Raw genomic sequence first — 25812 nt, forward strand, 5'->3', positions numbered from 1 at the left:
AAGTTCTGGAATGTGAATATACTTAATACCCCTGGACTGTACATTTTAAAATGGTGAAGATGGTAAATTTTATGTTTTGGTTTTGGTTTTTTTTGCGGTACGCGGGCCTCTCACTGCTGTGGCCTCTCCCGTTGCGGAGCACAGGCTCCGGACGTGCAGGGTCAGCGGCCATGGCTCACGGGCCCAGCCGCTCCGCGGCATGTGGGATCTTCCCGGACCGGGGCACGAACCCATGTCCCCTGCATCGGCAGGCGGACTCTCAACCACTGCGCCACCAGGGAAGCCCAATTTTATGTTTCTTTTTAAGCCATAATTAAAAATTTTTAGAAGAGTGAAGCGCAGGAGTCCAGAATCACAAGGTAAAATGCAGGAGCTGCGCCCGGCCATGTGGCTGCAGAGCACCCGCGTCCAGTCACTGTGCCGACTGCTTCCTACACCCCGATGCTGCTGGGTGCCTAGGAAAACTGAGACAGTGGAGTCTTACAGAAAGTGTCGTGCAGGGAGCCCGGGGTCCTTCAGGCCACGGGGAAGGCCGCGTTTGCGCTGACGTCCAAAAGCGAGACAAGGAGCCAGCAGAGGAGCTGTACCGGGCGGCGTCCACTGGGGAGGGCGCTGCACCCCGGGCCCGGGTGAGGAGGCTGCGTTCTGTGCTGAGGGCCATGGGGAGCTCTCTGTGTTTTGAGCAGGGATGGGCTTCGTTTAGTGCGCACTTCCAAAACTACAGCTGGAAAGGAAGTTGAGAAGAAATTCTAGGCTCTTTGGCCATTTTGTAATCTATCATCAGACTGAAGACTTGGCTGGAGATAGTCTGACTTCAAGATCTATAAGATTAAATCATTGTCCTGCACTTTTTTTTTTTGCGGGGGAGGCTGTTCAAACATATTTAAGTGGGATGAATCTACCAAGCAAGGCAGTCTAGCAAGGAAAGCACTGATGCCCATCCATTTCTTTTTGAAAGATACATAGTTAAAGATATACCTTGGAAGGAGAAATGCTGCTTTCCTTTTAAGCCTGGGGGCCGCTGCTCAAGGTGATGTCCGTTATTCATCAGAACTAGTGAAATGAATTGGAAAGAAGATGGACATATGCATTGAGGGTTTCTTTTGGGGACATGCTTACTGATGCGGATTTTATGCATTTTTAGCCAGAACTCACCTATGGCTTCAGCAAACTGGTTATAAGAACGTTCTTATCTCCCCAACTTAATGAAGCTTTCAAAGGCAAAGTTTTTGACAGTAATTTAAATGAAAAGAATCACATCTGATCTTAAATTTTAGGTGACGTGTTTCTGACATCGTAGTTGAAAATCTCATTTGAAATCTGATAAGGAGCCTCTTTCATCTTCTCTCTGATCTTCAAGAAGAACTTGTTGGAAGTCAGGGCTGATTAAATTGCCGGAGTTGACTTTCACAAAATTGTTTAAGAAAATTATTTAGAAGCTTTGGATGTCATTATCTCTTTTTAGAAACATTATTAATAGATTTATTTTTTAGAGTTTTAGATTTAGATAAAAAAAAACCTGAGCCGACAGTACAGAGTTCCCATATGGTCCCTTCCACATCTGGTTTCCCTGTTCCTCACATCTTACTTTGGTGTGGTATGTTTGTTACAGTTGATGAACCAGGGTTGGTAAATTGCTGTTACCTAAAGTCCATAGTTTACAGTAGGGTCCACTCTGTGCTCTGTAGTTCTATGAGTTGTGACAAATGCATGATGACATGTATCCACTGTTAGGGTATCATATAGAATAGATTTGCTGCCCTAAAACCCCCCGTGTTCACCCATTCATCCCTCCCGTCGTTCCCCTGAACCCCTGGCAACCACTAATCCTTTGACTATCTCCATAGTTTCAGAAGTTACGTGCGGCTGGAATTACAGTGTGTGGCCTTTTCAGACTGGCTTCTGTCACTTATTAATGTGCATTTCAGGTTCCTCCGTGTCTTTTCACGGCTTGATCCTCATTTCTTTTTAACGCTGAGTAATATTCCATTGTCTGTTGTGCCACAATTTATGTTCACCTGCTGAAGGACATCTTAGTTGCTTCCAGTTTGGGGCAGTTTTTTGTTTTGTTTTGTTTTGTTTTGGGCCATGCCCCGCGGCTTGCGGGATCCTAGTTCCACAGCCAGGGATCAAACCTTCCCCCCAAGCACTGAAAGTGCAGAGCCCTAACCACTGGACCGCCAGGCTACTCCCTGGAGCAATTATGAATAAAGGTACTGTAAGCATTCGTGTGCAAGTTTTCATGTGGACAGAGGTTTTCAACTCAGTTGGGTGAATTCCTGGGAGTGTGATTGCTGGATTGTATATTGCAAGGTGGTGTTTAGCTTTATGAGGAACTGCCGATCTGTCTTCACACGATTTTTATGCCTGTGTATTTGTGAAGCTGTTCCCACTCTGTCCTCCACCCCCATCACAACTTCTGCCTGGGAAAAAAATCAGTTAAACAGGCTTGATGTCAAAAGTTGTTTTGCTTTTTCAGTTATCCACGGTAGAAATAGAAAGTCTCATTGTTCATTATTAGTTGTTCATGATTGAGGTAAAAACATGTCTCTTTCAAGATCTTTAAATGCTTCTTGCTTTGATTTAAGGTGTAATATTTATCTTTAAATTTCAAGCAACATTCAAGAAGAGCATTAAATTTGGATTAGCTTTTTGTAGTAATGCAGACATAGATAATATCCTATTACAGGTGAGGAAACTGAGGCACAGAGAGGTTAGGTAAGTTGCTTAAGGTCGCACAGCTAGTAAGTGGCAGAGACAAGCTTTGAGACAAGCAGTCTGCCTGCAGGACTTAGGCTTCTAACCACTGTGTCATGTTGCCTCTCTAATGTATTGCGTTCATGATTTGTGTGAAGGACTTAGCCGTGCATAGCTATATTTTAGCAATGTTCAACAAAATCATTTGGGAAGCTTGTTAAAGATCAGAGTCCTTGGCCTCCTACCCAGAGGTTCTGATTTGATAGGCATGGGCTGTGGCCTTGGAACCCTATTTTAGACAAGTGATGCTGACGGAGAAGTCCTGTGGACTGTGTTGTTTAGGAACAGGTTGTAGACAGTGAGCTGGAGTCATTGATTCAGATCATTGTCAACACTGTTGATGAGGAGTCCGGAGAGCTGGTTGAGTTCTTGGCTCTCCCGTGTGCTCTTGCTGGATGGATCCAGGGGATAATCGCCCTTCACCACTGCTTTCAGTAAGACACGCGCCACCGCGGAAGTCCTCCTGTTGCTTACTGGTGGTTGGCTGCATCACCCACCAGGAAGAGCGACAGTTGTGGGTTGGCAAGTTGGTCATCAAGAGGATGTTTATATACGAGTGCAGACTCACTTGGGGAGGGGGTGCTGCCCCATGTGAGTGTAAACACAAAGCGGTTATTTAAAAAACTGGCAGTGACTGCTTTCATTCTTAGTTTATTGCTGACTTGATCGTCTCTCTGTTGTGCGATGATTCTTAACTCCTACCCAGGGATAGATGTGATCGCCGGAGGGTGAGGGAGACTTTGGAGTAACAGCAGTCATGACAAAGGTTTCGTCTTCTAGAGCAGTTAGCAATGATTTTTATCTACTCTAAAAACCATTGTGAATTAAGAGATGTTACCCCGTTATAAAGTAAGCGTGCTTCACAGCTCTTCTGCCGCTGATTTGAAGGTGCACAGTTTAACCTCTCTGAAACTGGAATGCACCTTACAGTCTGGCATCATAAAATTAAATTTGGTAGCCTTAGTGCTTTTTCTTACCAGGACACAAAAGAATGGCGTCCTTAATAATGGATGGATTTTCAATTTTCTGAAATAAGTTATTCTGTACAGGCAAACCTTGGAGACGTCCCAGATTCAGCTCCGGACCACTGCAGTAAAGCGAGTCACATTGTGTGTATTGGTTTCCCAGTGCATATAAGTTACGTTTACACTGTACTGCAGTCTATTAAGTGTGCAGTAGCGTTATTACGTCTAAAAAAGCAATGTGCGGGCTTCCCTGGTGGCGAATTGGTTAAGAATCCACCTGCCAATGCAGGGGACAGGGGTTTAAGCCCTGTTCCAGGAAGATCCCAAATGCCGCGGAGCAGCTAAGCCCGCGAGCCACAGCTACTGAGCCCACGTGCCACAACTACTGAAGCCCGCGCGCCTAGAGCCCGTGCTCCGCAACAAGAGAAGCCACTGCAATGAGAAGCATATGCTCCGCAACGAAGAGTAGCCCCCTCTCGCTGCAACTAGAGAAGGCCTGCGTGCAGCAACGAAGACACAACACAGCCAAAAATAAAATAAATAAATTTTTTAAAAACCCAAAAAAACCAATGTGCATACCTCAGTGAAAAAGTACTTCATTGCTAAAAAATAACATCTGACAATTCAGGGTTGCCACAAACCTTTAATTTGTTTTTGTTTTTTTTTTAAAGGCAATATCTGTGAAGCACAATGGAGTAAAGTGCAATAAAGATGAGGTCTGCTCTAAAAAGAAAAAAAAAATTCCCCTTCCCCTGTGTCCCTTATCATGTCCCTTCCCCTGTGTCCCTTATCAAGTGGCTTCTTGCCTTTTACTTGGTGTTTTGAGTTTTAGAGCTACAGAATGTGAGGCAGAGGTGGCAGTGAGGCCGTCTGACTCATCTTTTTGTACCTCAGACCAGTCTGTCCTGAAGTCCTCCTAGGTGGGCGAGCATCGGTTTCTGTTAGTGTATGGCAGGCTCTTAGAATGCTCTTTTAGTTTCTTTTCAAGGAAGTTCTTCCTTCTCCCTGGAGGGTTATAAGGGATCACTTACCCCGAAGTAGACTTGCAGGGGCAGTAAATACGATGCCCCGGCATTAAGTGCACACAGAATTCGGGCTGTTTTACTTGGATAAGCACACATGCTTGTGTAACTACCACCCAGATCAAAATGCAGAACATTTGCCGTCCCCCAGAAGGCCCTCTTGTCTGACTTCTCACGCAGCACCTTTCCCCCACCCCAGCTTAACCCCTCTTCTGGTTTCTGTTACCACAGATTTGTTTTGTCTGTTCTTGGCCTGTTCTGAACATTTCCTATAAATGGAACCATGCAGTATGTGGTCTTCTGTGGCTGGATGAGCATAGCATGTCCACATATCAGTGCTTCGTTCCTTTTTATGGCTGAGTAATACTCCATCGTGTGGGTATATCCCACTTCGTTTAATCATTCATCACTCGGTGGACATTTGGGTTGCTTCTGCTTCTTGACTGTTGTGACTGATGCTGCTGTGAATACCCGTGCACCAGTTTTTGTGTGGACATATGTATTGTTTTCTTGGGTAAACACCTGGGAGGAGGGGACTCACTGGATTACATGCTGACTTAGTGTTGAACCTTTTGAGGAACTGCCAGACTTTTGCCAGAGGGGCTGCACTTCGTTGCATTTTTAAAATGAATTTCTTTTCTGTTATTTTTCTCCTTTGGGTTTTAAACTATTATTTTTCTAATTTTTTTAAGGTGAATGCTTTGCTTATTTTCAGCTTAATTCTTTCCTAAAATAAGCATTCTAGGCTGTGAGTTTCTGAGGATTGTTTTAGCTGGAGCAGACAAGTATTGATACACAGTTTGTCATCATCGTCTTCTCAGAATTTTCACATTTACATTATATCTTCTTTGACCAAGGAGTCATTTAGAATTGTGTTCCTTGATTTCCAAACAAATGGGTTTTTCTAATCACTGTTTTGTTATTGATTTCTAACGTAATTATTCTCAGAGATTCTCAGAGATAATTATGCTCAGAGAACGTGGTCTTCATGATAGCATTGTTTCTATAAGAGTTCCACGGGAGACACACGAAACTGGCTGTGTCTGGGGCAGGAAGGGATAAAGTAATAGGGAATTGGGGTGCTGGACACAGCCCTGGAATGACTAGGGGACTGGGCTCTGGCCTGGTCTCCAGAATTGAGTCACTGATGGAGCTCCTCATAGGCGACCCCTGGAATCGTTGAGATCCACGTGTATCTCCAGCGAGGAAGGGGTCCACAAGCCTGGATCCAGAAGGCGCTCTACGGCAGCACCGCCTCGACTCCTAGGAGCCTGGAGAATGAGCGCAAGAAGGCTGTTGAAGGAAATCCTCTGCTTCCGCATCCTCGCTGGCCAGCCAAGAAGCATTCTCTAAGAAAAGGCAGGGCGAGGACCCCTGCTTCACTTCCCTCTGTGGAGTCCTGGGTGGTGCATCCGTGGGTAGAGCCGAATTCATCCTCACAAGTCTAAACGTAAGAGAGTCCGGTGGTGTAATTTTGAGCTTTCGGTGGAGCAAAGCCAATCCATTGTATCCACCACACTGGTCCCGTGAGAGTTAGTAAGACTTTGTTGATGGACGGTATACAGTCGGTTTGCATAAATGTTCCCCATGCCCCCGAAAAGAATGCATTTTGCACAGCTGCTGGGGGGGGGGGGCAGTGATCTGATTGAATCTGTGTCTCCACCAGTTGTAAGGTGCGTCATTATTTTATGTTCCATTAAGGGAAAAAGAAGCTGTCAATTAAACCAGACTTAATGATTTCTTCTCACTTAGAATTTTCTTACTTATACTGATGGGAAGAGTTCTTTAAACGTCTTTAAGCATTGATTTCTAAACAACGTTTACTAACTGTCCATACATATAGAAGGTAAGATATGAGCAAAATAAGTTGGTTAAGGTACACCTTAAAGCCTAGGACCAGAGCCTCGTTCTCTGCACAGAGCAGGCATTTGCGTTTTTGTCAGAAGCAGTACAAACAGCAGTGCTGTCCTCTCTGCTGCTCAAGGCACAGGCGCACAGCACTTCTAAAGGGCCCTCCTGTATCGTCCGGGAGGGGCGGGGTTTGAATTCTGCAGGTTTTCACACTGAGACTTTATTGATCTTACTAGAGGGTACCAATGCAAGGTTTGAAGCAATAGTCAGCCTCTTATTTCTTTATGAAATGGTTCTTAAATTGTGTTTTTAGCAGAACCATCAAGGAGTAGCAAGCACTTCAGTAGTGCCCCTGGCAGTCGTAAACGTATTCACAGATATGAAGCCATTGACCTCTGTATGTCACATTAGGTTTCAGAGACGTAAAGACGCACCTCTTAAAATTGATGAAGCATATTATGTCTACTAGTTCAGCTTGTTAATTGTATTAGTCAAATCTATAGCTTTTTCTTTTTTCTTTTTTTTTTTGCCTTTAGGAAGAGTCCATTTTTACGTGTACCCTGTCAATTTTTGCTTTATACGTTTTGAAGCTATTGTGTTAATTGCATATATGTTCAGACTTGTTAATTTTGTGATTAATGGAACGATGTCAGTATCTAGTGACTTTAGTCTGTTTTGCCTGTGTTCATGTCACGGGACCAGTTTTCCTTTGGTATATCACTCCCTACCCTTCTGCCTTCAATTGTTATGTGTTCTTATATTTTAAATAAGCCTTGGGACTTCCCTGGTGGCACAGTGGTTAAGAATCCACCTCCCAGGGGGCTTCCCTGGTGGCGCAGTGGTTGGGAGTCCGCCTGCCGATGCAGGGGACATGGGTTCGTGCCCTGGTCTGGGAGGATCCCGCGTGCCGTGCGGCGGCTGGGCCCGTGAGCCATGGCCGCTGGGCCTGCGCGTCCAGAGCCTGTGCTCCGCAGCGGGAGAGGCCACAGCGGTGAGAGGCCCGTGTACCGCAAAAAAAAAAAAAAAAGAATCCACCTCCCAATGCAGGGGACACGGGTTCAAGTCCTGGTCTGGGAAGATCCCACATGCCACGGAGCAACTAAGCCCGTGCGCCACAACTACTGAGCCTGCACTCTAGAGCGAGCCACAGCTACCGAGCCTGTGCACCACAACTACTGAAGCCCGCGCACCTAGAGCCTGTGCTCCGCAACGAGAGAAGCCACTGCAATGAGAATCCCACGCACCGCAGCAAAGAGTAGCCCCCGCTCGCCACAGCTAGAGAAAGCCCGCGTGCAGCAACGAAGACCCAGCACACCCCAAAATAAATAAATAAATAAGCCTCTTGTATCTAGAAAAATGGTACAGGTGAACTTTTTTTGCAGAGTAGAAATAGAGTCACAGATGTAGAGAACAAAATTATGGTTACCAAGGTGGGTGGGATGAATTTGGAGATTGGGATTGACATATATACACTACTGTATATAAAATAGATAACTAATGAGAACTTACTGTATAGCACAGGGAACTCTATTCAGTGCTCTGTGGTGACCTAAATGGGAAGGGAATCTAGAAAAGAGTGGATATATGTATGTGTATAACTGATTCACTTCGCTGTACAGCAGAAACTAACGCAACATTGTAAAGCAACTATACTCCAATAAAAATTAATTTAAAAAAACAAACCTAGGCCTGTTTGTCCTTAATTATGTTCAGCAGGCTACACAGCATAGAGATGTTCTGTTTTTTAAAAGATGAGTCCATGGTCACGTCAGTTAAGAATCCTCTCAGTTTAATACAATTAGTGTTGTTGGTGCTTCTTTTTCTGTTTACAGACTCCATGGAATCTTTAACATATTAACATGTGTCATGATGTACTAAGAGGGGTGATATATAGTATGATATTTGATTGTGGACCAAATCCGTGTTTGTGGATTTAAACTTCAAAAATTGTACACTCACGTTTATAACAGCATTGTTCGCAGTAGCCGAAATTTAGAAACAACCCAAGTATCCATCAGTAGATGAATGGAGAAGCAAAATGGTGGCTAAACATTGTGGAAAGTTATTCAGCCGCAAAAAGGAATAAAATTCTGATACATCCTACAATGTGGACGAACTTTGAAAACATTGTGCTAAGTAAAATCAGCCAGACACAGAAGGACAAATATTGTATGGTTCTACTTACATGATACACCTAGAACAGGAAAATTCAGAGAGATTAGAGTGTAAAAGAGGTTACTGGCCAGCGGTTAGGGCTTGGGGGTTGAGGATGGGAAATTACTGTTCAATGGTTACAAAGCTTCTGTTTGGGATGATGAGAAATTCTGGAAATAGGCAGTGGTGATGGTTGCACAACGTTGTGAATGTACTTAGTGCCACTGAACTGTACACTTAATGATTAAAATGGTAAATTTTATGTCGTGTGTATTTGGCTCAATAAAAAAGGCCAAAAATAAATAAATAAATAAACCTCTTTTAAAGAGCGTTTAGTTGGGTGTTTTTCCATTGTGCATTTTTTTACGTCCGGGTTTTTAAACTTGGTCCTTTTTCCTGTTCATTGTAAATGTATCAGTTACTTATGACTTTGTTATTTCATAACAAAGTATTCCAGAGTAATTGGCTTAAAACAGCAGTGGTTATTATTGCTCATGTTTCTGGGAGTTGGCTTGCAGTTCATGGACCGCTCTCGTCTGCGTCCACCCACTCCCGTGGCTGCATGGAGCTGGCAGGTCAGCCGGGGCTGAGTTGCCTCCCTGAGGTCCGGGGCCTCAGCTGAGGCGGCTGCAACAGCTGGGATGTCTTGGACTCTCCCTGCCAGTGGTGTCTTAGCACAGTAGGTTTCATTCAGAAGCTTGCTGACCCGGGCTTCTCTGGAGCACAGGACCTGGTCTTGGGGTTCCCAGACAGGAGGGGTGTGAGGCCTGGGTTCCGGGTCCTGCATGGTGTCCTCTGTGCCACCCTCTCTTGGGCAAAGGAAGTCCCCGAGCCTCCCACCTTCCTGATCGGAGGAACTGTGCCGTATCACAGACTCTTTCTTTAGTCTTCCACAGTAAAAATCAATGTTTGGAGTTTTTTTTTTTCTCCTACTCCCATATTTTGCATTTTGTATTTCTAATGGTTTTTCTTTTTAAAATTTCAGCTGTATTGAGACAGAATTGACATATCTAACAGTTTTTCTCTGTTTCTCTTTGTTGTTTTGGATTTTTTTTCTCATTGCAGTTTTTCTTCTTCCTATTTCTCAGTTTGGGCATTTTGAACTCCATTTCCATTGCTTTGCTGCTTAGCCTAGACTTTTTTTTTTTTTTACATCTTTATTGGAGTATAATTGCTTTACAATGGTGTGTTAGTTTCTGCTTTATAACAAAGTGAATCAGTTATACATGTACATATGTTCCCATATCTCTTCCCTCTTGCGTCTCCCTCCCTCCCACCCTCCCTATCCCACCCCTCTAGGTGGTGACAGAGCACCGAGCTGATCTCCCTGTGCTATGCGGCTGCTTCCCACCAGCTATCTGTTTTACGTTTGGTAGTGTATATATGTCCATGCCTCTCTCTCGCTTTGTCACAGCTCACCCTTCCCCCTCCCCATATCCTCAAGTCCGTTCTCTAGTAGGTCTGTGTCTTTATTCCCATCTTACCCCTGGGTTCTTCATGACATTTTTTTCCCTTAAATTCCACATATATGTGTTAGCATGCGGTATTTGTCTTTCTCTTTCTGACTTACTTCACTCTGTATGACAGACTCTAGGTTCATCCACCTCACTACAAATAGCTCAGTTTTGTTTCCTTTTATGGCTGAGTAATATTCCATTGTATATATGTGCCACATCTTCCTTATCCATTCATCCGATGATGGACACTTAGGTTGCTTCCATGTCCTGGCTATTGTAAACAGAGCTGCAATGAACATTGTGGTACATGACTCTTTTTGAATTATGGTTTTCTCAGGGTAGATGCCCAGTAGTGGGATTGCTGGGTCGTATGGTGGTTCTATTTGTAGTTTTTTAAGGAACCTCCATACCAGCCTAGACATCTTAATATGGATTCTTAGCTTGCCAGGTCGAAGCTAATGATGCAGGCTTTCCTCCTCGGAACTCTAAGCACTTGAGAGCAAGTTATATCTCTTCCCGTTTCCATCCTAGTGTCGCTGGCTCTTGTTTATTCTGTGAGACGTTATCATCCTGTGTGGTCACTTTTTCTTTAGGTTTCCTTCTGTAAATCTGTGCCCATGATTCCCTCTGGTGTCCCACCCCTCCCATCTTGGGTCTTTTCTCTTGATTGAAGTTCATTGTTTCAGAATTTCCCTTAATGATGGTGTGCTGGTGGCCAGCTCTTGAGTTTTTGTTTGTCTAAAGGGGTATTTCACCTAATCCAAAGAAGGCTGGGAAAAGCATGAGTGTCCCGGGACGAAGAAAGATCACGAAGGAGGATGAGGGGGAGTGACAGGAGGTGACTGCTGAGTGGTCCGTGGGGGCCAGGACCTTCCTGTCCCGTAGAAAGCCGGCCTCCCAGAGCGCCTCTCTCCCCGCGAGGCACACTCTGTCCTTCCTTGTCCCTGGCAGAAAGGCTGCCGCTGCTGTTTGGTCGCAGTGCTTTAGCGATCTGGAGCCTGCACTGACCTGGCCCCCGGTGTGGTTGACATACTGCTGGCCCTGTTAGCCATTTGGACTCCACTTCGTCACCTCGCTGAAGGCGTACAGCCCTTGGGTGGTGACCAGACCCAGAGGCACAGCTGCCGACGGCCACAGCCTGCCTTTATGTTCTTGGTATAAACCATACTGCTTCGTAGTAGCTAGGAACTCATCCTGCTTTAACAGCTTAAGTCACCGGTTTTTGTAGTGTTCCAGGTAGGTATTATTTGTTTGGGTTAAACCACACTCCAGTACAGAGTTCCCATGTAGTGAATTAATGGGACCAGAGGCCAAGCCCATGCTTTCCCAGAATTCTTAGTGTCCTATGGCATTGACCAAAACTCTGAAAAATACCATACAATAACAAAAAAGTTAGTATTGATTAGTAATCAAGGTAAAATTAAGGTTGAGTGACATCAGTTTCCATTAGCACTAGGTACCAGAAATATGCAGTTGTGGGTCATGTGCAAGTGATTGTTTGAAACCCTGTTTTATCACCTATTATCAAATTTGTTAAATTATCACATTTGACATTTAGTGACTAAAACAAGGTGAAGGTTTCTGGCCACAGTTCACATCTGTGGAACATTATCTTCCCCTAGGAGAACTGCTGATTAACTTTATGGAAGATCGTGTGTGTGTGTGTGTGTGTGTGTGTGTGTGTGTGTGTGTGTATGTATGTGTATGTGCGTGTGTAAAATTTGTAAGGGAGTCATTTGATATTTATAGCCGTGAACCAAATTACAGCTTCTTGGTGGATTGGAATCTGTTAGGTAAATAGATTATTAATATAATTTGAAAATTAGAAAACACTTTGAGATACCATTTGCTTATGCTTTGATGTCAGTATGTCTGATAATCTCCCTTTTTCCATTGATTCTGATTTGCAAAATTTTCTACATTTTGAAATCACTAAAGTGGAGGATTCATCTTCTATTTGATGGGATCTTAGATTTCATTAAACATCATAAAGTAATGATTCTCAGTTTCTTATTAATATAGTTTTTGCATGCTTTATCTTAGTGGTTTATTTTAGTCTTTAAGTAGTAGTGCTTTTTAGGTATTATATACCTTTAATTTATCAGAGTCTACTATCAAATAATATTACACCACTTCACATCCAGGGTAAGAACCCTGGAACAGTGTACTTTCATTTCTCCCTTCCCAGCCTTTGTGCTCTTTACTTTTATGTGTGTTACCAACCCAATACACTTTGTTATTTTTGCTTTGAACAGTAGCAGTAAATCTTCTAAAGAGATTCACATCATGAGGGGAAAATGTTTACCCACATAGTTACCATTTACAGTATTTTCCATTCTTCCGTGTAGATACAGACTTTCATCTGTTATCTCTCCACCCCCCACCCCACCTCAGGGCTTTTTTTAAATATAAATTTATTTATTTATTTATTTATTTTTGGCTGGGTCTTCGTTGGCTGCGTGCAGGCTTTCTCTAGTTGGGGCGAGCGGGGGCTACTCTTGGTTGTGGTGCATGGGCTTCTCATTGCGGTGGCTTCTCTTGTGGAGCACGGGCTCTTGGCACGCGGGCTTAGTAGTTGTGGGTTGCAGGCTCTAGAACACAGGCTCAGTAGCTGTGGCGCATGGGCTTAATTGCTCCATGGCATGTGGGATCTTCCCCGGCCAGGGCTCGAACCCGTGTCCCCTGCATTGGCAGGTGGATTGCTAACCACTGCGCCACCACGGAAGTCCCCACCCCAGGACTTTTAAACGTTTCCTATAGTACAGATCAACTAGTGATGAATTCTTTCAAGTTTTTGATGTCTGAAAATGATTTTGTTTCACCTTCCTTTTTGAAGGATACCTGGCGGGTGTAGAACTGTGTCCGTTGTTGTAGTCATTTCAGACAGGAGTGTAAATCTATCCCTGTTACTTCGTCTTGGCTGAAAGCAGAACTTCCCACCTAAGTACTTCAATTAAGCTCGTACAAATCATGAACCCCAAACACAGACCTCCCACCCACAAGCCTCCATTCGTGGGAAACCAGTGCCTTCTCGAGAAAGGCAGGGGCCTGGACTGAATTACACAGATTGCTCCTGATTCTTAATCTAAAACCTCTCTGGCAACACCTTTGTACTAAAATGGGGAATTTCTTGACATCTTTCCACATTGCTTTTCCCCTGTGAAAACATTTATATTTGTAGAAACCACACCTGCTGTGTTGTGGCTAACCTCCTCCCGTCATTCTGCAGATGAGAAATGGGCCCCAAGTGGTGAGGCTTAAGCAAGGCCCTTATCTCTGGAGAATCGGGAAGACGGTGATCAGCTGCAGCGACTGCACTGAATTTCACCAGCGGGTTCCAGTTAACTTGCTTTTTTAAAAAAAGCTTTTATTGAGGTTGGAAGGAAATTTCTCATGGTATGCCCTTTTGTATGTTTTCAGAGAGAGAGTATGTATGTGTGTAATAACCATATCCATGTATAACTTTTTCAATTGGGAAAAATAAACGACTGGATTTCTTAGGAGAAAAAATAAATCAGCTGTAGACTTCCGTTTCATCTTACCTAACAATGTCAAAGTGACAAAATGTAGATGATAAAGTGAACCAGACCTTATTTTTGCCTTCATTGGGAGAAGACTGCTGAGTTGTGGGAAAGGTCTTGCTAGTTAAGAACGCCTTCTCTGAACATGGCTCACCTTCCCGTTTTTTTCCTATGGTACTCGCGTGCGTGAGATTATCTGTGTGTGAGAGGACTGTGTGGCTGCAGAGTTATTTTGAAGGCAGAGAGATGCTGATAGAATTTCACTGAATACCAGCAAAATGCTGGTATTCACCGTACATTCAGGGAGTTAAAAGAACTAGTAGGACATCAAGATATTCAAGTGACAGCTGTACAGAGATTGGTCCTGAGTATTTCATTATATACTTGTATTCTTTTTATTTATTCTTTAAAATGTGCCAGGAAACATTCCATTATTTTTCATTAATACTTCAGCCAAATACCCTGAAAAGGTGCTACTGGCCGTTTATACTTGAAACTTTTTTTTTAACTTATGAAAAATTCCAGGACTTCCCTGGTGGCGCAGTGGTTAAGAATCCGCCTGCCAATGCAGGGGACACGGGTTCGAGCCCTGGTCCGGGAAGATTCCACATGCCATGGAGCAACTAAGCCCGTGCGCCACAGCTCCTGAAGCCCATGCGCCTAGAGCCCGTGCTCCACAACAAGAGAAGCCACTGCAATGAGAAGCCCCCACACGACAACAAAGAGTAGCCCCCGCTCAACGCAACTAGAGAAAAGCCCGTGCACAGCAACGAAGACCCAATTCAGCAATCAATCAATCAATCAATCAATTCCAAACCCTTAGAGTATAAAGTAGGTAATGAATGCCCATATATCCATCAAATAGATTTAACACTTATCGTTTTGCTTGATTAATTTTTTGCTGAACTATTTCAAAGTAAAGTCCAGATGTAATAATATTACAACTCCTAAATTCTACAGTATGAATAAAGACTTTTTTTTTTAAACATAATCACAATATCGTTATCCCACCTTACAGAATTTGTCTTTCTTTTAGACATGCAAATTCTGGTCAGAATTACGGGTAAAGTAAATGGTCAGTACTTTAACTCTTTAGGGCCTTAAAGGGATAGGAAAAGATGGGCATTACTGAGAGAAAATCAAGGAAATCCATTAAAGATCATGATTCTTGAGTTAAATCATTCTGGTGTTTAGATTCACTTAAAATGGACCTTCACTGTTATCAGCCAACCCTACTCATCATCAGGGCTGGAGGGGAGAAAACTGGAGGTGGGTTTTCTTAAACCAAAGTCTATTGATGATTGAACTAGAGTGGCACCCTTTCAGACTCTTGTTTTCATATAGCTACATAGGAGAACTCAGCAGAACATTTTTTTTTTTTTAAATGAGGCCCCTTTTGGGAGCCCAGTCCACACTGGACAGACTCGATTTGACTCTTTGGGTGCATTTATTTTTTTCGTAACAGGATAGCGTCAACCAACTGGTTAGTTTTTGATTTCTCTCTATATTGCAGTAAGGTGCTTGCTTGCTGGTAAGAGTAATTCCTTGGGAGGTTCAAGAATTGCACACTTGCTTCTTTATTTTACTGTGGCATTTGACGTTGTTGGGTTTTTCCCTCTTGAAATTCTCTCCTTTCTTGGTTTTGGATGCATCATTCTCTGCTGGTTCTCACATTTTCTCTTGATCTGGGTCTCCCCACCCCACCCCACCCCACCCCATGCATGAATAAGAAGCCTCTGGAAGCCGCTAGCAGCAGCTTTACGATGAAGCTGACACTTTGGACTATAGAATGGAAAGAGCGGGTCCCTGATGACACTTGAGCTGCTGGGCCTGCCCGTAGCGTACTCTGGGCCCTTGTGGATCTTTGGGTTTATCCTACTGGGAGTTCAAGCACCTGGGATGTGTATATTCATGTCTTTTATCAAATATGGAACATTTTACCCAGTACTTCTTCAAATATTTTTTCTCTGTCACCAGGGAAAATCATTAGACGTCTCTTGGCTTCAGTTTTCTCAGTTATAAAATTAGGATAATGATGGCTGCTTTCAAAGTTATTTGGCGGTAGCAGGGGTGGGTGTTTGGTGGTGTGGTATAATTTCCTACTCTGAATTTATAAACACATTTTCTATTTTTCTTCCTAAGAAATTGTGTAATATTTATTGCCTTTTGAATTTAAGCCTTTATTCTACTTGGAACCGATTAAAAATACGATGATAACCAGGAATTCAATTTCATTTTTTTTACATGGAGATAACTGATACAGCACGTAACATACATAGAAGAGTCTGCCCTGTCTCTCTGAGCTGCAATGTCAGTTGTGTCGTAAATCAAGTTTCTGTGAGTCTGTGTGTATTTTTCTGGCTACTGTCTTCTGGTTCATCAGTCCGTTTGTCTGTCCCTGCACCGTGATCACATTATCTTAATTTGTTTGTAGAAGCTCTACATGTTCTCTTGCTATTTACTCAGATTCTTAATCTTTTGTTTCTTTAAACAGATTAATGAAATAGAAATTAAACACACAGGTAGAGGATTATTAAAAGCTGTTTCTCTGAAAAGCTTAATGAGATAAAAGCCAATTCTAGCACAAGGAAAAGAGAATATAGACATAGTAGGAATGGAAAATACTGCAGAGGTTAATCATTAATGCAAGGATATAATGAACAACCCTGTCAATTAAAATTAAATGTCCATGTACCAGCCAACCTTTACCCACTGCATTGACGTTCCCTAATATCGTTCTGGAATGTATTTCCTCACAGCCAACCTTCTCAGAAGGAACCACTATCAAGAATGTGGTGTTGAGGGACTTCCCTGGTGACACAGTGGTTAAGGATCCGCCTGCCAATGCAGGGGACGTGGGTTCGATCCCTGGTCGGGGAACTAAGATCCCACATGCCATGGAGCAACTAAGCCCGCGTGCCACAACTAGCAAGCCCGCGTGCCACAACTAGCAAGCCCATGTGCCACAACTACAGAGCCCACATGCTCTGGAGCCCGCACGTCACAACTAAGATCCAACGCAGCCAAAAGTAAATAAATATTTTTAAAAAAAACCAAAAAACTGCCATTAAAAAAAAAGGAATGTGGCGTTGATCATTTCTGTGCATTTACTTATGCTCCGCGTATGTGTATGTCATCCCTCTGTGGAAGGTGTCACGCACAGTGTATGTCTTCAGCCTCCTTTTATCTTCTTTTCACTTGTGGGTTTCATGTGTGTTGGAAGACTGAGTTCAGCCATTGTTAATTGTGTGGGATTCTGTTTCATAAATATGCCACAGTTTGTTCATTTTCTTATTAGTGGAAACTTAGGTTGTTTTTCTATTAAAACAATGCTGCTATGAATATCTCACATGTGGTCTGTAAGCGAGGGTTCCTTGGGATAATACCTACACACAGAATCGCTGGCTTGTACATATACCCGCCTTCAGCCTCACCAGAAGTTGGCACATTGTTCTCTGGAGTAGCTGTTGTTTACTTGTTTAACTTGATTTTTTTTTCTTTCAGTGCCTGAAGACCTCTCATTAGAAGAGAGAGAAGAACTTTTAGACATTCGTCGAAGAAAAAAGGAACTTATTGATGACATCGAGGTAAAAAAATGTCTTTTAGTTTTTGCTCTTAGGTAAAATTGTAAATCACGTCGTTTGCAGAGACGTGGATGGACCTAGATACGGTCATACAGAGTGAAGTAAGTCAGAAAGAGAAAAACAAATATCGTATATTAACGCACGTATGTGGAATCTAGAAAAATGGTACCGATGATCTTATGGGCAAAGCAGAAATAGTGACACAGACGTAGAGAACAAACATGGATACCAGGGGGGAAAGGGCGGGGGGTTGGATGAATTGGGAAATTGGGATTGACATATATACACTACTATAAAACAGGTAACTGATGAGAGCCTACTGTATAGCACAGGGAACTCTACTTGGTGCTCTGTGGTGACCTAAATGGGAAGAAAATCCAAAAAAGAGGGAATATATGTACATGTGTGGCTGATTCACTTTGATGTACAGCAGAAACTGACATAGCAGTATAAAGCAACTATACTCCAATTAAAAAAAAAAAGGGTAAACAACAAGGTCCTACTGGAGTGCACAGGGAGCTACATTCAATATCCTGTGACAAACCCGAATGGAAAAGAAAAGGAAAAAGAATATATACGTGTGTGTGCGCGTAGCTGAATCACTTTGCTGTACAGCAGAAATTAACACAGCATTGTAAATCAACTGTACTTCAATAAAACAAATTTTTTTAAAAATTGTAAATCAAGTAGCTTCATGAAAATGTAAAAAAGTGGGTATTTAGTATGCGTTTATCCGAACCATATGGAGAGGCGGAGCGTAAGAGTTACCCAGGCTGGTGAAGCAGAGCTCGTGCTCACGGGGCGGCGTGGACTCATTGGAAGAGAAGTCATGCCTGGAGTCACGGGCGAGCGATGTGTGACTCTGCAGTCACGAAGGGCGTCTTCACACGGCAGTGGCGCCTGCACACGTACTGCTCCCGGAAGTCTATGGCGAGGCCCCGCTTCGTCTACCAGGGTCCCTGGCATGCTGCCTGGCACATGGTTGGCACTCAGGTGTCCTTTGAATAATGGACTAAACATATATTGAGTTCTAGCTGTGCACCGAGCACCTACTAGCTGGTGGGAGTAGAGTGACGGACAAGACACAGATAGCCAACCGTTGCACTTTCCACACTTGTGTGCTCAGAGGACAGGGTGGAGGGGGTCCCATGGGAGACCCAGAGGAGTCAAGCCACAGTCTCCGAGTCGGAGCGTCTGTAACAGCTGCAGAAACGATGCAGAGGGGCAGCGCTCGCGGCTCCCGTCTGGGGCTTCCTCGGGAAGTCGACTGCACGTGTGGCTACTCCCTGGGAAGCTTCCTAACCATTGTCCCGCCAAAGTCAATGTGGCCTCCCCGGCCACTTGCTGCGGAACCGAGCTGTGTCCAGACAGTAGCTCCTTTCTGGGGGCTCACGGTGTGAGCCTGAAGTTTCTTGGCACCTGAGATCATAGGGTCTGAATAAAAATCTCTTTGTATTTGAGAGATAATTCATGAAACCTTTTCTTCTAAGGTTACCCGTCATTCTCAGAAAAATCAGATAACCCAGAACGTGAGCTTTGGTTGAAGAATAAGAACATATTGTAAGGCTGACGTTCCGATTTGGACGTTAGCAATAATAGTGCCCATGGAGCCTTGTGCAGCTCCAGCGACCTCACTTCTGAGTCGAGGATGCCGAGGCCCAGGAGGTCAGAGCTGTCTCAGCCAGTAAGCGGTAGGGAGTCTGTCCCTTCTGGGGTCCTTGGCCTGTCCGAGGGCCCCAGGCAAGATCGTTGTCACCTCCTGGGCTCTGTCCACAGTGCCTCGTCTCATGGGAAGTGACAGAGATCTTCCTGAGACGGTGGTTGGAGGCCCGATACTGACCTGACTCGAGTTTAAGCCTCGCCCCAGGTCTTCCCAAGAAGTCAGGTGCCGGCGAAGGCAGGTGGGCGTGTGTGGGTGACGTATAACGGGACTCATTGCTTTCCTTTTGCCGTTGGTATCTTTTTACACCTGTGACGTTCTCCCCGGGGTCCCTTCTTGATTTTACACACACACACTCCAGGATCTGCCTGCGGGAGGATCTGCCTGCGGGACCCTTCTGCTCTCGTTCTGATGGGAGGTGGACAAACAGTAATTTTGTTTGCTCATGAGTTGGCGTGGCTCTGACTACGAGACTCTCTGTGTCCATAAGCAGTGCTGGTTTCTCCATACCTGTGATGTCCCGATGAGACCTGAGGGGACCTTGCACCTGGGGGGCTAAAAGGTCTCTGAAGGTGGAGACCCCCTCTCTCACCCCCCACAACGCTTTCTTTCTTTCTCGACAGAGGCTGAAATATGAAATCGCGGAAGTGATGACGGAGATCGACAACCTCACGTCCGTGGAGGAGAGGTGAGCAGCTGTGGCTGCACCTTCAGGTCACCCTCCAGCCGAGCTCGTGACGCTGTGGTGGCCACGGCGGAGCGGGCTTTGGGGCTAGGCAGCGGGGGGAGCCTGTCAGGGCCTCGTCCTCCTCCTCCGCCGCCCTCATCTTCCCTGCTTCTCCCTTCCCCACGTGGTCCAGTTCACCGTCAGGCCTTGTAGTTGAGAAAGCCGCGCAGGCCCCTCAGAACACCCTGCCCAGACATGACCTTTCTGTGTAACAAGAAGCTCTGCTTTTGCTGAACAAGTTAGCAACTGTGAAAGAAAAGAGCTGCAGTGGCCGTACCTCTGCTGCTTCCACCTGGGCAGGGGGACCTGGGGGCCTGTGCCCTTTCCTTTCCCGAGTTGTCCTCCTGGGAGGGGACCTGAGCTCCCGGTGCTTTGTGCAAACGTCCAGTAACGACTTCTTAATTCAAACGCACAGCAAAACTACTCAGAGGAACAAGCAGATAGCCATGGGAAGGAAGAAATTCAACATGGATCCCAAGAAGGTAAGAGAACGTCTTCACTTTTCTGGCCTGTGAGAGACTGATGGATGGATGGATTGATCGATTTTAAAGACGTGCTCCCTCTTGGACAAGGGTGGGCATATGCCTCATAAAGACACTGAGTTGATGTTCAGTTTTACCCCAAAGGGAGCTGCTGATGAGCGGGGGCAGCAGAAGTCCCTGGACCAGGAGGCCTTTCTTTGGGAAGTTCCAAGTCGGGGCTGGCCTCACAGGAGCTGCCTGACGCTCAGTTCCTTGGTTCCTCCAGGCCGAGCTTTTTGCTGGCCCTCAGGAGCCCCAGGCCAGGGAGTCGCATGGCCCATCGGGGCAGAGACGGTAGATTTTATGGTCTAGGGGGTTAAAAGGTTCAAGGGAGAGGTCTTCCTTCCTTTCATTTACCTTAAAAAGAAGACATCTGTCTGAAAGACCAAGCGACTCCAGATTTAAGCCAATATCTTTCCTCAAGTTGGATTTTCTAGGAAAGCACCCCTAAGAAATGAAACCTGCAACATGTAGCATCTTGTTTTTGAGATTTGAGCTAAAGGACCTATTAGCTGAACCTATAAAGCTTTGTGGAACACATGGCTCAGTCGTAACATCGTTTTGGTTTTGAGAAGAGTGGACCTGATCAGCCGCTAAGGTTCATGGTCTAGGAGAGGAGAGGAGAGTCGTTGTCCACAGAGAGGTGGCCTCAGGCCCTCCCTGCCGGTGACTTCATTCCTCACTGGTCTTTTTTTGTTGTTGTTTGGTTGGTTGGTTGGTTGCACCAGATCTTAGTTGCGGCAGGTGGGCTCCTTAGTTGTGGCATGCGAACTCTTAGTTGCGGTATGCATGTGGGATCTAGTTCCCTGACCAGGGATCAAACCCTGGTTCGATCAGGCCCCCTGCATTGGGAGTGTGGAGTCTTATCCACTGCCCCACCAGGGAAGTCCCCTCACTGGTCTTTAATTTGTGTTCACTTCTAACGTCTTCCTTGTTTTTCCTGGCATCTCTGTACTAATTACTTAATTATTTGTTGATTCGGCAAATGTTTGCTGATGGCTGGAATTACACTGCGCAAGATCTCAGATCTGTAAATTTACATCTGTAGGTGCAAGCACAGTTGCAGATGTTATTTAAAGATATACCTACCACTTTTCCCTATTCAAGGTTTGCAGATTTGGGTTTTGTCAAGATATTAGCAGGGCTGCAGCACAGGAGGGTCTCTGTTTAACTCGGGTACTCTGGCCACCGTGAAAGTTCTCCTGTTGCTTCCTAATTCTCTGCTTACAGGGTATAAATCAACTCCAGATTGTCAGTGAGAACAATTCAAATTGTGAATTGGGTAATAATTTGATATTTGGGATTAGTAACAGTCTTTTTTTTTTAGAAGTTGAGTTTATAGAGTAGAATTATCAGCAGATGTAATGAGCATTGGAAGCATCTCAGGAGAGAGACGGTCTAACGAGGACGTTTTAAAAACTGGGCCTTGTTTTCAAGTGCAGTGCAGGGTAGCACGCTGTTCAGCTCATGGGGGGGATTCAGATCTGCTCTCGAAACAGACAAATAAGTACTTGCTTTGAGCGGTGCCTGAAGTCCTCACCATCAGGGTCTTGCCTGTTGTCTTATTTCACATATACTGTGTGTCAGATTTACAATAATAATGGCTAACGTTTATTGAGAAGTAGCTCTGTCAGGAGCTGTGCTAAGGAAGCATGTGGCCTGGTAGACTTTAGTCCCTGTGACGACCTCCTGAGGGTGGCTCCATCTTAATTCCTGTGTCACAGCTGGGGAGCGGCCAGGGAGCACAGAACCCGACTCTGAGACTCATGCCTGGAACTGTGGTGCTTCCTGGGCTCTGGCAGACTCTGGGGTTGGTTCGTAGGTGGCCTTGAGCCCGGCCTAGGTGGCCCAGGCCCCTGGCCAGCCCCGTGGTGTCTGCTGACCCGTCTCGGACATGGGTGTTTCATCTGCTGTGCCTGGGCTGCGGCGAATTGCACCACAGGCTTCGTTTTGTGTTACTGTTCACCTAAAAGAGTTTTTGAAATATTAATTCTCGGTTCCATTTGACAACTTACTTGTAATTATGTTGTGTGAAAAAACCACTTGACACATTTAGTCTTCATGTTTGCTTTTTCTGGGAATAATTATCAAGATTCTCTGGTTTTGTAGACTTGGTTTCAGCACTTGTAGTCAATGCCAGCCGTCATAACAAAATACCGTACACTGGGTGCCTTAAGCCACAGATTAATTTTTCTCACAGTTCTGGAGGCTGGATGTCCAAGATTATGGTGAGGTTCTGGTGAGGACCCTCTCCCTGACTTGCAGACGGCTGTCCAGTTGCTGTGTCCTCACATGGCAGAGAGGGTCAGGCTCTCTGGCATCTCTGCTTATAAAGACACTGATCCCATCAGACCAGGGCTCTGCCCAAATGACCTCATCGAACCCAAATCACCTCCCAAAGGGCCCACCTCCTAATACCATCATATTGGGGATTAGGACTTCAACATGGGAATTTTCAGGGGACACACGCATTCAGTCTGTAACAGCACCGGATGATCTCACAATTCAAACTTGCGTCTCCGCCATGGCCCAGGCCCCTATTAAACCACGTGACATTGTGAAACACGAGGCTCTTGTCAGAGTGAATTCGTTCTTTCAGGCCAGGAGGAAGATTTAAGTCCCAGAGCGATAACACACTGAGCAAGGAGCTTTGGCTTGTTCGGGTATGGGGATACCCAGGAGTAGCACTTGGGTTTATAAATACAGAAGAGAGACGGTTGATGAGATCAACGAAGCTGAAAACACTCTGCAGACTCTCCCTTTTATTCCCAACTTCCTAGAAGTGCCTTTAAAAACATAATACATTGGGCTTCCCTGGTGGCGCAGTGGTTGAGAGTCCGCCTGCCGATGCAGGGGACACAGGTTCGATCGCTGGCCCTGGAAGATCCCACATGCCGTGGACCAAGTAAGCTCGTGTGCCACAACTACTGAGCCTGTGCTCTAGAGCCCGTGAGCCACAACTACTGAGCCCGCGTGCCGCAACTACTGAAGCCTGTGCACCTAGAGCCCACGCTCCACAATGAGAGAAGCCACTGCAATGAGAAGCCCGCGCACCGCAACGAAGAGTAGTCCCTGCTCGCCGCAACCAAAGAAAGCCCGCGTGCAGCAACGAAGACCCAACACAGCCAAAAATAAATTAAAAAAAAAAAAAAAGAATCTGCCTGCCAATGCAGGGGACATGGGTTTGAGCCCTGGTCCGGGAAGATCCCACATGCCGCAAAGCAGCTAAGCCTGTGAGCCACAACTATTGAGCCTGCGCTCCAGAGCCCCTGAGCCACAACTACTGAGCCCGTGTGCCACAACTACTGAGGCCCACGTGCCTAGAGCCCCTGCTCCGCAACAAGAGAAGCCACCACAATGAGAAGCCTGTACACCGCAACCAAGAGTAGCCCCCGTTCGCTGCAACTAGAGAAAGCCCGCGCACAGCAACGAAGACCCAAGGCAGCCAAATAAATAAATTTAAAAAATAATAGTAAAAAAAAATAAATTAAAAAAACCTTTAAAGAAACTGGAGTGGAGGAAATATTTCAAAAAAAATATTGGAATATTTCAGAACTAGATTAAGATCAAGTCCTCAAATTCAAAGGGCTCACCAAATGCCAAGCAGGGTACATTTCTTAAAGACCTATATGCATAGATATATTGAGTAAGATATCAGGAAACCTGTGGATTAAGAGAAGTGTAGGAAATTTCCAGGAAGGAAAGAGCAGATTCTCTAAGAAGAAACAAAATCACAGCAAGCTCGTCATCAGCAGCAGCGAATCAAGGACAACAGGGAAATCGTGTTTTCCGAAGTCTGGGGAAAAGTGATTTAAATTAACCACTAAGACCTTCTCTGAGCGCCAGAAATGGAGTAGTTGGAGTCGTACATCTCTGATCCGGAGGTGAGCCCAAGGGCGAGATGTGGGATTGAAAAAAAGAAGAGCAGAGAGACCAGAAGAACTTACGGTTAAGTCTACATAGTGATTGTTGTGAGAATACTTTTAAAAGCTAAGTCCCAGATTCTCTCAATGTGTAAGTAGCAAGAAGGAAAGGAAGGAAATTAAAAGCTGGCTAAGGTTTTCTGGATGTTGGTAGATGAATATAAGTTTAAAAATTTGTTAAAATTAAGAGTCGCCACTAAAAATAGCAATAAAATAGGGCTTCTGAATCATTAGCGTTTACCTGATGTATCTGTTTTCTAGGGCTGCCGTAACAAACCGCCACAACCTTGGTGGCTTCAATCAACAGAAACTCATTCTCTCGCAGTTCGGGAGCCCGGAAGCCCGAAGCCCAGGTGTGGGTGGGGCCTGTTCCTTCCCGAGGCTCCAAGGGAGCCTCTGCTGCAGCCTCTCTCGCAGCTCCCGGGGCTGCCAGCATCCTTGCCCGTGGCTGCATCCCTCCCGGCGTGTGACGTCTCCTCCTCTCTGGACAGGGGTGCGTGTCCTCAGGCCGAGAGCAGGCCTCTTCCTCTGCTCTGTCTCATCCCCTCCCAGGTGCAGCCAGCCCCTTTCTCCTTCGCAGCTGCTCTCTCTGCCTGTGGCCTGGGCTCACGCCAGTGGCTCCGTGTTCTCCACGACCAGGGAGGGCCTCCGTCCTTGCACAGGGAGCTCAGGCTTCCCTCGGGGCCTCCTCTGCCCGCCTTACGTGACGGTTAAGCACAGAAGGGCTCCCCTTGTGCCGAGCCCATCTGCCGTCCCGGATCCTGGGAGGTGGCTGGATGGTACTTCCTCTCGGATCCGAGTGATTGGGGAGCGTTGGGTTTCAGAGCAGGTCGTGTGCACCTGGAAGAATCCAGGAAAGCCTCATCCGCAGCCCGTTCAGTTCCGGGGGACACAGGCTGAGGGGGTTGCCGGGGCCCCTTGGCCGCAGAGATTGCCGGTCGGATGACTCTGCAGACAGCCGGCAGGGTGGGGAGAGAGCAGGGTCGGAAGGATGCAAGACCCTCTTGCAGCCTCGGCCCCGCTGAGGACACACAGCCAGGTAGCATCCGCAGAAGGGAGGCTGGCCGCTGGGCCACCACCCTCACTGGTATCACAGCCGAAGTGGTCACGAAAGACCAGGCCAGAACTGTCACCCTGATGTGAGCCTCGATCCCCCAGGGAGCCTCTGCTTCTGCTGGTCCCTTTGTCCCCGACCTCTGGCTCCTGGGAGGCCCTCTCCCCTGCCCCTACCGTGTTGGGAGCGGCAGAGTCTCCCGTCTCCACCCACAGCCAGCCCGTGAGTCCTCACGACAAGGACTCCAAGGGCTCCATCGAGGCAGCTGGGGGCAGCTCTGCCTCTGGCCTCTTGGCAGGGCTTTTAGGTCAGACTTGGAGCCTCTGCCCAGCTTCACAGAGCTCCCCTCCCTCACAGAGCCCTGAGGGCATCCCCAGCCCTGCAGTCTCCCCTCGCCTTGCTCCATGGGCACCTGGGCGTGGCGTCGTGTCCCCTGAGTAAGTAGCGCCAGCACCGCCCTTGTCCGAGGCCTTGTTTTCCGGAATTTGGGTGAGGACAGGGCACACCTAGGGTCAGAATGCTTTGTTCCAGTGTGTGTGTGTCTTCAGATTTGGCAGATGATACCCAGGTGGCTGTACCCACTTACGCTCCCACCAGAAATATAGGGCAGTTAATT

At 45.9% G+C, this 25812-nt stretch overlaps 1 protein-coding gene across 2 annotated transcripts in view; it reads left to right on the forward strand.

Annotated features, from left to right (window-relative positions):
* Positions 1-25812, forward strand: part of CYTH3 (cytohesin 3) — an 89664-nt gene that overhangs the window by 46843 nt on the left and 17009 nt on the right. For both annotated transcript variants that reach the window (XM_060284675.1, XM_030846047.2), the window contains exons 2-4: positions 17232-17314; positions 19595-19659; positions 20114-20180. In XM_060284675.1, coding sequence (XP_060140658.1) covers positions 17232-17314; positions 19595-19659; positions 20114-20180 — 215 coding nt within the window. The remainder of the gene's footprint in view (positions 1-17231; positions 17315-19594; positions 19660-20113; positions 20181-25812) is intronic.

The sequence above is a fragment of the Globicephala melas genome, chromosome 15 (assembly GCF_963455315.2).
Source record: "Globicephala melas chromosome 15, mGloMel1.2, whole genome shotgun sequence".
In the NCBI taxonomy this organism is placed as follows: domain Eukaryota; kingdom Metazoa; phylum Chordata; class Mammalia; order Artiodactyla; family Delphinidae; genus Globicephala; species Globicephala melas.